At 39.6% G+C, this 11,822-nt stretch overlaps 1 protein-coding gene and 1 pseudogene across 2 annotated transcripts in view; both read right to left on the reverse strand.

Annotated features, from left to right (window-relative positions):
- Positions 1 to 5,319, reverse strand: part of RSBN1L (round spermatid basic protein 1 like) — a 78,769-nt gene extending 73,450 nt beyond the window's left edge. For both annotated transcript variants that reach the window (XM_045827844.1, XM_045827843.1), the window contains exon 1: positions 4,733 to 5,319. In XM_045827844.1, coding sequence (XP_045683800.1) covers positions 4,733 to 5,291 — 559 coding nt within the window. In that variant the 5' untranslated portion in view covers positions 5,292 to 5,319. The remainder of the gene's footprint in view (positions 1 to 4,732) is intronic.
- A 4,931-nt stretch (positions 5,320 to 10,250) lies between these two features.
- Positions 10,251 to 11,203, reverse strand: LOC123811852 (annotated as a pseudogene).
- Between the last annotated feature and the right edge of the window lie 619 nt (positions 11,204 to 11,822).

Consider the following 11,822-nt stretch of genomic DNA (forward strand, 5'->3'; position numbering starts at 1 on the left):
CATTGCTGTTTCTCTCTTTCTCCTTCCCTTTTCCTCTCTCTAAAAATAAATATAAAAATCTCTTAAAAAAAAAAAACAGGGAGACTAAGTGAAAATTTATAAACTGAATGGTGAGACTTGTAGCTTTCTTCCTCTACCCAGGACTACTAATTACCCTGCCATCTAAACTCATAACCTCTGCCAATCCCCTCCTCTCTTCACTATTACACTTACACACAAACAGAAAAATGAAGGACTTTTATCTGAAGAAACTGAGAATCTTCTTCTTATTCACCACCAGAGAAAAGAAGTAAAAGTAAAAACATGGGAGTTCATTAATCACTAGGCCATGTGCTCGTGCATGCCCAGTGAGCTTCCTATTGCCTTTGAAACTTTCTCTTGATTATGAAGGAACTGCTAAGGATCACACAGATATGAAGAAAGCCTCCAACAACAAGAGACCAAAACAAACAGAAAAGAAGTCGGAGGAACAACAACAACAACAAAAAACAGCAAAAACAGAAGAACATGTCAAAAAAACCATGATTAATACCCTTGAAGAGATCAAAAACGTACCCCACGAAAAAGGAACAAGATGCTATAATACAGTAACAAAGAACAAGAGCTCATCAAACATTTTTTAAGATACTTAAAATGTTAAAATCCAGTGAAAGGGTTCACATCTCCCAGAAAGTTAAACGAAAGACTATTTGAAGATCAAATTTTGAAACATTAACATTGCAAGCCAGGCAATAAGGGAAGACCTCCAAACTTTTGAGGGAATATGATTTCCAACATAGAAATCTCTCAACAGTCAACCAATCAAGTGTGAGAGTAAAAATAAAATCCCAAAACATATTTCCATTCAGTCTTTCATACTAATAGTAGAGAAAACCAAACAAAGGAATAAAGCAAAAGACACAGGATCCAAAAAAAAAAGGACTCAACTAAAACTAAAGAAATTCCCAGAATGTCAGCTAAGGGAAGTCCCAAAATGACAGCTTTGCAGCATGCCTAAAAGGAAACAATCTAGACCAAAGCAGGAAGAAAGAAAGGTACAGAAGGGATGGATGGCTACAGGAACAAATGGAACTAGTAATAATATCTGACAGATCTGACCATGTGGAAAATTATACTGAGATGCATTTTTTTAAACTGCTGGAGAGTACATAAAGGCTTTGCCAGACAAAACTAACCAAATGAAAAAATGAGGCATGAAAAACAAAAGATTACACAAGAACAAAACAACAAAAGAAAATGAATTCTTGGTAAACTATCCCAGTAGTGATAAATATTTGGTCATAATGATGAAAACTATGAATACAAACTTAACCTAAAATGATGGAATAACAATATTAGAAAGATGGGGAAAGTCTAGTTTGAAAACCTTTTGAACAGCTACCCCTTTAAAATCACTGAAATTTCTACCTCAAATTAATCAATTCTGAGAAGAGCCTCTGTTTTCATTAGAGTTAAATTCTGTAACTACACTTTCAAGTCAGAAATTCTGTAAAATGCTCTAGTTTTGTCTTGGGATATTTTACAGGGTCATTCTAAGAAAATAAAGTTAATAAGTGAAAAGCAAACACTAACGAAAATTAGAAGATATATATATGTTTTATTGGTTACTGGAATCAGTTAAGGTATTTTGTTACCTAATAATGTGTTTGTTCTGTCATTTGTTATAACATAACTCTAAATGTTGTATACCTTTAGTACCTGTTCCACTTTTACTGCCACATCTACTGATTCAGTAAGCAATTCCGTCTTACAGGAAAATAAACTATGAACTGTTCAGCAAATTACCTCTGTAAGAACCAAAGCCTGATTACTTACTAGTTTCAAAAATCTAAAGTGTTTTGCACATTATATTTTACAATAACTTTTAGTTGATAACTCAAGCTATCATGCCAGACAGCTGCATCACTGACAGAGGCTTTAGGTGTGTAACACATCAACCCGTACTAAGTTGGCCTACTCTGGTATGTTTTTATAATTCTCTTGTTCATCACTCCTAACTTTCAAATCTACTGTCAATCAATCCTTCCTCTATCTAAATTGACACACCTTTTAATTTGTTATGAGGTTAACAAAAATAAATTATCATTCTTCTGACTCAAATAAAACCGACTAAATGCCCTGCCAAGCCCTTTCATATACATTTTCATTTAACACAATTAGCAATCTTTACTAAAGACAAAAAGACCAAAAAAAAAAAAAAGTCCTACTACAAATAAAGGAGTTTAACTGCTTAATGAAGTTGAGAGGATAGACCTTTTTTATTTTTGTTTGTTTTTTGAAGGAAGGATTTATCCCTTGCTTAGGTGTCTTAATAGCTAACTTCTAGTTCTGATCCAGATTGTTCAATCAGTGAGCTATAGGATAATTGAGGGGGTGCACTGAACCATCCTATGAACTATCCAACTTAGAGTAACACTAAAAAGAAGTATATATACCTAAAACAAAATATCTGGTTATCCATCCACTAAGATTTTTACAAAAAGCCCAGAGAAATAAGAACTATATTACAAAGTAGGACTTTTATATGCGCAATCATCACTATACTGAATGTATTATATAATCATACTATTTTAATACCACTGTTGCTTATGAATCTTCCTTAATTAATTAAAACAGAACCTTAATTCGGTTATATGAGAGCTTTAGGATATAGGCACCTCCCAAATTAATATTTTCACCATTAAATTTACCCTCAAGACAGAAAAGCAAACCCCCTTTTAATTTTTAGTTTTTCTCAATAAAAATAGCAGCATTTTTGTAAAAAAAAAAAAGAAAGAAAGAAAATCTCACAAGTGTTAATATTCTAGTCATTAATCAAAGAAACCTAAATAGGTCACAGAAAAACATCTTCCCCACATGGTTTTTTAAAAAGATTTTATGTATTTATTTTTAAAGAAAGAGGGAAGGGAAGAAGAGAGGGCAAGTAACATCCATAGGTTGCCTCTCATGCCACTGAACCCACAACCCAGGCATGTGCCCTAACTGGAATAGAACCAGTGACCTTTCCCCTTTGGAGAAGAACACCCAACCAACAGAGCCACATGGGGCAGGACTTCCCCACATCTTAATGAAAAGCTAAAAGCTATCACTGCCTATATTTAGGCTTGGTAAGGTAAGCTGTAGCCTTCAAAAAGATTCTAAATGTAATTTAAAAGACTAGAAAAAATTCTCTTTTAAGAGCCATTTCACTTTAAGGTCCAGTTATGTGCTCCATATTTTAAGTCAGAATTGTTAAAGAATGCTTATTTATTTTCAGTCATTCCAATACACTGACAATGTTCTATCCATATTCACTTCCTCATTCAAAGAACTTAGAAAAGCAAACGCATTGTTTACATATAGTAACGCAAGACTTCCACGCACTTACAACTTTTAACTGTAACCATTAAGACAAAATATCTTTAAAATACTAACCACTTAGAATTCTAGACTAAAAGTGAGTACAAAAACCACTTTCCTAGAAGCAACACTCTCCAAAGCTTAGATGTTTACCTTGTGCCAGAGTACCTGATGGCTATGCTTAGATGTCAAAGCTTTATTACAGGCAAAACATCAAAAAATGACTAATTGTTGCTACATACTCGTTTACAGCATTTTTAAAAATTGTGAAAATAGCCATTCCAATTCAAACATATAGAGAATTTTTTATGACGTAAGGTACCATTCGATCAGCAACGCTAGAACTGTTTGACATTTCATTTTTCCTTTCAACACAAAAATACTTCGACAATACTGTGTATCAATATGCACTTTTAAGCTCCTAGTCATATAAATATCTAATTTTCAACCCGTCTCCATATTGTACCACTGTCAAGATCTTCGTGCATCAACAGCTAAATGGGAAGGACATCTATTTAAAAGAAATGCTTTCTGAAAAATCATATGGCTAGCTTACATTTTTAAACTGTCTAGCCGAGAAGAACAGATAATTTGCCTTTTTCTGATGCCTAGTCTGAGAAGAACAGGTAATTTGCCTTTTTCTGATGCTCAAATATTTTACAGCCACTTGCTCTGACCCTAAAACGTTAACGCTCCTGATTTTATCATTTGATGCAAGAAAAAAAAAAAGAATATGGCTGAAAATTCTTTCTGAAGGATGGTATTTCAAACAAGACCACTCAAAACACTGAAGCCCACGGAGCGGAAGAGAGAGTGGAGGGAGGGTACCTTATAAAACTGCACACTTCGGGCCCTACACGCTACCTCATTTCCCTAATAGGGATGAAAAACTCAGGCCTCCGGTAGCTTCCAGCTGACGCCAATACTCTCCACACCCCTTTTCTTGAGAGAATTCTCTAGCACTAGAGCCTTGTCAAAAATATGAAATTCCATGATCAAGACTAAACGGTCTAATAATCAATCTACCGTCTTTTACAAGACAAAACCCTTCACGATCCCATTTCCTCCCATCTCCCTCGGTAGCCAAACACTCCTAAACCGGTCTTCTAGACCGAATTCTACAAATCCTGCCGCGTATTAAGTGAGAGACAGAAACGATATACAAAATGAGAGTTTCGGCCATTCTCCTCGACTGCGACCGAAATTATAAGCTCCATTTCCTGTCCCCACGAGGGCTGCAAGACTGCAGAAAACCCGAAGCCTCCCGCCCCCTCCAGGCAGGCGCACGAGGCCCCCACGCTCCCCATGCTCCCCCTGCTCCAACCCCGCAGGTACGACAGGGTGGCGGGGGCCGAGGTGCCCTCTCCGCACCCCTCCCGAAACCGGGACCCACCTCTCGGCAGCAGCTTCATCTCCCCGTTTTCCTCACGGGCGGCCTCGCTCGCCCCGCCGAGGCCGTGCCTCCTCCTTTCCTTCTCTCGCTTCTCCTTGGGTCTGCGAGGCTTGGCGTTGGCCGAGGAGGCGGCGGCCGGCAAGAGAGGGTGAGGCTGAGCGTGCAACAGCGTAGGAGGGACCAGCAGTTTGCGCGGCACCGGCTGAGACGAGGAAACAGAGGCTGAGGATGGGACGGCCGTGCCAGCAGAGAAAGAGAAACTGCTCCGAGCAGAGGACGGGGAGGGGGCAGGAGACAGAGCGGCGAAGGTCCAGGACGTGGGGCTGCCATAGCTCTGAGGCGAAGGTGCAGCCGGAGGCTGCAGCTGCCTGCTGTTCCCGCCGCTGCTCCCTTCTCCGTTCAGTCTCCGTGGCGCTTTCTTCTCCTCAGTCCGGACTTTCTTGGCGGACAGAGGACCTGGTGGGTCCCGGGAGGCGGTCTGCAGCTTGCCAAACGGCTCTTTCTCTGGGACGGTGGCGGCGGCTGCTGCGCCGTGCGTTGGGTTCAGCGGCTCCGCCATTTTGCGCTCCTGTTGTATTTACTCTCCTCTGCTCCCGGGAGCAGGGCAGGGGCGGACCCAAAGCGAGGGGCGGGAGGAGGGGCGGAGCGTCGGGGCCACCGGCCGGGCCCTTCATTGGGTGAGCCATCCTGAGGGATCCCTATAGAAACCAGTCAAAGGCGCGAATCTTGAGCCGAAGGGGCGGGACCACCGAGTAGACCCGCTTAGGAGGTCGCTGCTCCACGGGCGTGATTAGTGAGTGGCCCAGGAGAGGTGCGAGGGGAGGGTCTTGCAATTATAGCCAGTGTGAACTCTGGAGGCCGGCGAGTGTCTCGGAAGAACCACCACTGCGGACCCCAAAGGTTGCCCGGGTCCTGGCCGCGCTCATTTCTGCTTCAGTGACTTCGTTGTATCACCTTCTCTTTTTTCCCGTGGGTCCTTTTGGTCCCTCCCTGCCTGTTCGAGCCCAGGAAGCTGCATTTCGCAGATACTCAGCTCGAGGGAGAAAATTTTTCCGGTAATTAAGCTGTTCCTTCTCGTTGGTAGCGGTCCATTGATGGGAGGGGTTTAAAGTCACTTGGTGTTTTGACAAGATTTGTTACTGTTGCTAAAAACGTCACTCCTAAATTTTGAGGGAGATAACTTCTTGCGAACCTAAACTTTGGGATTACTTCTGAGCTTGAAGGTAAGAGTCTCTGTGGATATGTAACTTTTGTCATGAGACCCTTAAAGATTTAAATTTTATTGTAATTATAAGTCAGACTCGCTAAGAAAAATCCGTTTGCGATATTTATAGATGTTTGAAAAGCAAAGTGTTTTTAAAGTGTATTTCAGCGTTTAGTTATCATCTTGAGTGTTCAGTATTTTGTAAGCCTGTACTTTGATTCCTAATTTAGAAGATAAGGAATTTGGGGAGATAGGTTACAGTAATACGGTGGCAACCAAAACGAGGAGTACGTTTTAAATTTAACTCTAAGGTCTCTCTCACATGAGATCGAAAGTCAAAGGAATAGATGGTAAAAATAAAAATAGCCAATACAGGAGATGACCATTCGGAGGGTATTTTGAGTCCTAATAGGGGACCTAAAGTGCCTGTAAACTTTCCGGAAAATAGTTTAAAAGTAACTATCCAATATTGCCAATACTTGTGACTTTATGAGGTTGGATTTTTATCCCCCTGCCTTTTTGTTTTTCCTTTTTAAAAACTATTTGTAGTCAAAATTCAATATTGGTTTATAGGGGTTTTTTTTGTTGGGTGCCTTCAAATTTTAAAATGAAAGTATTCACTTTAATACATAGCAGTGAAAGCAAGTGAAAACTTTGTAGCTGGAATTGACTGGCAGCAGATGTCTTCATGAAAAGTAGCATTTGTGAAAGAGTGGGCAGAGAGGATAGAGCTGGAAATCATCTGCTGCTAACTTTGTGACCTTAGCCAGGGTGCTTCATCTGTCAGAATCTATTTTATTTGTTGAGCGAATTTGATTGCATGATCACTAAGGTCCCTTGGCATGCATTTAAACTTTAAACTCCTGCCTGCCATATTCAAGAAGCTTTTCAAAATTACACTGAAACCATTACAATCAAAGTAGCTTTCTAATTGTTGACCCTCCAGATAGAGAAAACTGTCTTTTAGTTACATTAATGTAGTGCCTGGAAACTTGCACTACTTATTTCCTGATCTCCAACACAGAAGCCTAGAAAATCTGACTACATAAGGGCCCAGCTAACATGAACTTCATCTGTGTGAATTTGTTACTCCTTGCACTATACTGTTTTAAATTTGTAGAGCCTGGGCAAGAATAGCAATGGTGGCTCACATATTACGTGTCCAAATATGTAAGTTATAAATCAGGATGATAAGCTTTTTAAAAAATATATTCTACCTTACTACCTGTACAAATCTACTTAAATAATAAGCCAAAACACCAGGTTTAAATTTCAAATTCTCAGACTTTTAGAGATGTCATACTGACTCCATTCTCTTCCCATTCCTAGTTTCTTCACCTACTACACAAAAAGGGACCATGCATGCATGCAATCGACATGTCCAAGCTTATGTCCACACCTCTCACCCCTGCAAATAGTGATATGTAATCAGCAACTGAGTCTGCCCTTAGATCTAGCCAGTCTGAAAGAGGAGTGCAGGCTCCAGGCAGGCATGGGCCCTTGATAGGCACCTTGCCATTTGCAGCAGAAAGAGGGTCCTTACCCAGGTCTAAGGGAAGTACTATTATTGTAAAACATACTGTTATCTGTTTCCCATGTATTCAGCCATTCCCTTTCAACTAGATCATTCCTAACAACATTGAACTAGGAGAAAATTCTCACCGCTCTTACCAATTCCTACTGGCTTCATCTCTACTAGCACTAAAACCATCTACTACTCCATGTCCACTGTTGCTACTGTATTCCAAGTACCACCCTCTCTCACCTGAAAGACTACACTGTCCTTATTTCTTGTCTCATTATATTCTAGTTTTCTCAAATCTGTTTTTCATTCTACCCAGAACATTCTTTTCAAAACCAGACAGGTCATATCTAGCTATCTATTTTTAACATTTTACGTAGTCTTTTTAATTTTCAAGCCCAGATCAGTCACAGTACCTACTTGGACAGTCTCCGCCCCACCTCTGAAGTGGAAGTCCTTGGGTAATTCTTTAAAAAAAATATGTTATTTATTTATTTTTAGAGAGAGGGGAAGGGAGGGAGAAAGAAAGGTAGAGAAACATCAATGTGTGAGAGAAACATCAATCGGTTGCCCTCACCCACCCCCAAACAGGGACCTAGCCTGCAACCCAAGCATGTGTCCTGACCAGAATCAAACATATGACCTTTGCCATTCCCGGCTCAGTGAGCCACACTAGTCAGGGACTTCCAACTATCATTTTAACTGAATCCCAGTGTCCATGCTAGTGATTCATCCAATATTTTTGCCTCACTGTTTCTTCTTGACCTCATTTCTATTCTGTTTCATCCACAAATTCCAATGGATCCTTCTTAATCTTTTTCATCACTCTTCCATCTCTGAAGTCATAAATGACAGTGTCTGAATATTCGGCTTTCTGACTCCTTGACACCATGCCCTTGCCCTTTGACCTCAGCATAGCTCCCATACTCTAGGTCTTTATTTTTCATCTAATTATGGTTGCTTGATACAGGATACCCAGTTAAATTTGAATTTCAGATTAACAGTGGAAAAAATTTTAGTATGAGTATGACCCATACAATATTTGGGGCATACATTACTTTAAAAAATAAGTTATTCTTTCTTTATCTGAAATCCAAATTAACTGATGTTCCTTTTTTTTCCTGATAAATCTGGCAACCCTACACTAATTACTCTTTCTATATTTTTTCCCTGTCCAACATGGAACCTTTGGTACATGATTTGTACAAAACATTTACCAGCACCTCAGTTCCTCACACTCTGATCTCTTCATCTCTGTGCCACTAACCCCCGACCTCAGGTCATTACTTCTCCCTGCTCTTCTGCATTTAGGCTGATGACCATCTCTTCCATTTAACTGTTGGGGATTCTTAGAGATATGTCATTGCACGTTATCTCACTCTGCATACTTCTTTGTGATATTTTGCATCATAGTATCTTCTGATATAAATGCTAACAATTCCCATGTCTTTCTGTTCTGACTCTTCCAAATGCCAGATGGATGTCACCACCAGACAGAATTATTTTTCACATTCTCTTTAAGAAGTTGGTCTACATACTGCAGCTCATTATCCCAAAGTATAGCCATAGACACCTCAGACTTATAGCACCCATTTCCATCCTCCCATGTATCACTCTCTTTCATTGCTTATCCACCTTATCAATTCAAGCTACAAATCTGGGACTCTTTGACTTCTCTCTTTCTTTCACTCTCCACATTCAGCCAGCCATTATTTCTGGTTCGTTTCTCTTCTCCATTACCACTGATTCTTGCCTTTAGGCCTCAAGTCAGCTTGGATTATGTCAGTTATTTTCTTCCTTACTGGGTCTATCTGTCTCCAGTCTTTCTTCTTCTAAACTATTGTTCATGCTGCTACCAAAATTATATTTCTAAAATATAGACCTGGTAGGCCTGGCTGGGTGGCTCAGTTGGTTAGTTTGTCGACACCATACACCGAGGTTGTGGGTTTGATCATCAGTCAGGACACATAAAAGAAGAATCAACTAATGAATGCATAAATAAGTGAAACAAATGGATGTTTCTCTTTCTGTCTCCCTTCCTCCTTTTCTCTCTCCCCCCTTCTCTCTCTATACATACTAAATTAATAAACGAAATTTAATGTATTGAAAATAAATATATATAAATAAAATATAGACCTGGTTGTGCTTCCATCTCTTTTCAGATGGAATAAAAGTCACACTTTTTAGTGTAGACCAAAGCCTTTCTTTTGGTTTGTGTTTGTCTTTTGTTTTAGTATACATCTATAATTTCTTTATAAAACCGTTCGTTTGGCATTAGTTGGTTACAGGAATAGTAAGATACTGTGAGTGTGGCATAGCAGCTCTAATGTAGCAATTGCATTCCTTGCTTCCTTAACCAAAGTTTAAGTTACCTCATATCCATTATGTACAAGTTATCTGCAATCATTAATGCTGCAAATCCGGATGCATTCACCATTTAGGAAGGAGTTGATGCTAAAGGATTAGAGTAAATGTTGATAAGACTGCAAAAGTTCCTTTATGGGACTTTGTTTCTTCTCCCTCCCCTGAATTACTTTGCTTTAAAAGACTCAGATTACTTAGAGCTAGTCTGAATAGCAGCAGCACCAAAGAATATCACACTTAGTTCTTGTTAAAAAGCAATACCTGTGCAATCCATGTTTTATACCACAAGCAAAGGGAATGAATGATTGCTCTAGTGTTAAACTCCTACATTAGAGTCTCTTAAAGAAATAAAAGCATTCCATTAAGTTCTTCTAGATGGTATTATTGCTGCACATTTGTCTGTGGGACACTTTCTGTGCTGTGTCACTTCAAAGGGATCTTCCAATATATGCCCAATATTCCTTCCTTAAAGTGTCCTTTTGCTTAGCTACGATTTCACATAACTCCAGTGATCTATTAAGAATGTTCTCCTTGTTGTCACATTGGTTTTCTAGCATATCTTCATAAATGTCAATAAGAAAGGCAATTAGTAGGGGGAATTGAGACTTGGTTGCAAATCAAGTAATTGATTTAATAAATTGGGATATGTATTTGGAAAGACCACAGTCCTGCAACATGGCTTTCAATTAGTTCATGTACTGTCATTATATGATACTAGTTAGATTATTTCCAGACTGTACCAGACTTCTTTCTCAAATCATTGTACCCAGTGATGTTAAAAATTACAAAGTATCTTTGGTTCCAGACAGAATTATTCTTCATGTCCTGTTTAACAAATTGGTCTACATACTGTGTAGCTCATTATTCCAAAGTTTAAATTCCTGAATAACCCACTGTTGATGTTGCCAGGCATGATAATGTTTTGCATCCTAATTATAACCTCAAGCTCCTGAAATGGATCTTTTAGCCGTTCCACTAATACCTGTGATGCCAAACTTTGTAGTTTGGGGGCTGCTCTTCAATTATTGTACTGATGTGGTTCATTTCCTCATGTAGATCCTTTTGAAGTGACTTTAAGAGAACTCAGCAGAAGTGCCACACTGTATAATTGGCTGCATTTAACTCAGTAGCATCTCTGGTTAGTTTAAAAGCATCATCACTTCTTTCATCATGCTACAGAATGGCCCAGAAATAATCATAATCACCTCTAAATTTTTACTATAAGTGACTTGGGCCACTGGATTGGAATCATGTTCTGTGGCACTGGATCTATATCAGCTCATTCTGCTCTGGCACTGTACAGAACATACATGGGTGAGTCCAGGCTCAGGAACCTGTTGTCCACAAGGAATACTCCTGCTTTTCCAGCCTCAGCTGCCATACTTCTTGCTGCTAGGGCAGTGGTAGTTCAGGCTGTTCGGGCTTCCTCCCCTGTATAGTTTCCCTCACCTCCTCAGTACCCACCATTTTCAGCAGGACCTGACAAAAGCCATTCTTGATATAACTGCAGTACTCCTGTTTCTCCCACACACCTATAGGTTCCCTCTGTTTCACCTATTCTGAACTACATATAATTGCGATAAGAGTTTCACTCTATGACCCTCTATGCATTGTTTCCTCTGCCTGGCACCTCTAACAAAGTTATACTTACACTTCCAGATTTGGTTCAGGCCTCTCCTTAGCACCATGCTTCTTGTCCTGCCTACTCAGAGTTGACCATTCTTTGGCACCATCTCATTCTACCTCTGATCATTTAACATATTGGTCTCTGCCTCTAGCCTGTGAGTTCCTCAAGGGCAGGAATAATGCATTATTTATATTTGTATGCATAGTATTTGGGATGTGGTCAATGCTCAGTAAACATGTGTTGAAAAGAGGTATATAAAGTATAGAGTTGTGATCTTTATAGGATGAGGACCAGACATTACAAACTTAAATGCCAATGGTCTTGGTAGTTTAAAAAACAATGAGAGGGTACTTCCAGGCATAGGTAAACACAG

This window comes from Phyllostomus hastatus, unplaced genomic scaffold, assembly GCF_019186645.2.
Source record: "Phyllostomus hastatus isolate PE091 unplaced genomic scaffold, TTU_PhHast_1.1 phas_scaffold_78, whole genome shotgun sequence".
Taxonomy (NCBI): Eukaryota; Metazoa; Chordata; class Mammalia; order Chiroptera; family Phyllostomidae; genus Phyllostomus; species Phyllostomus hastatus.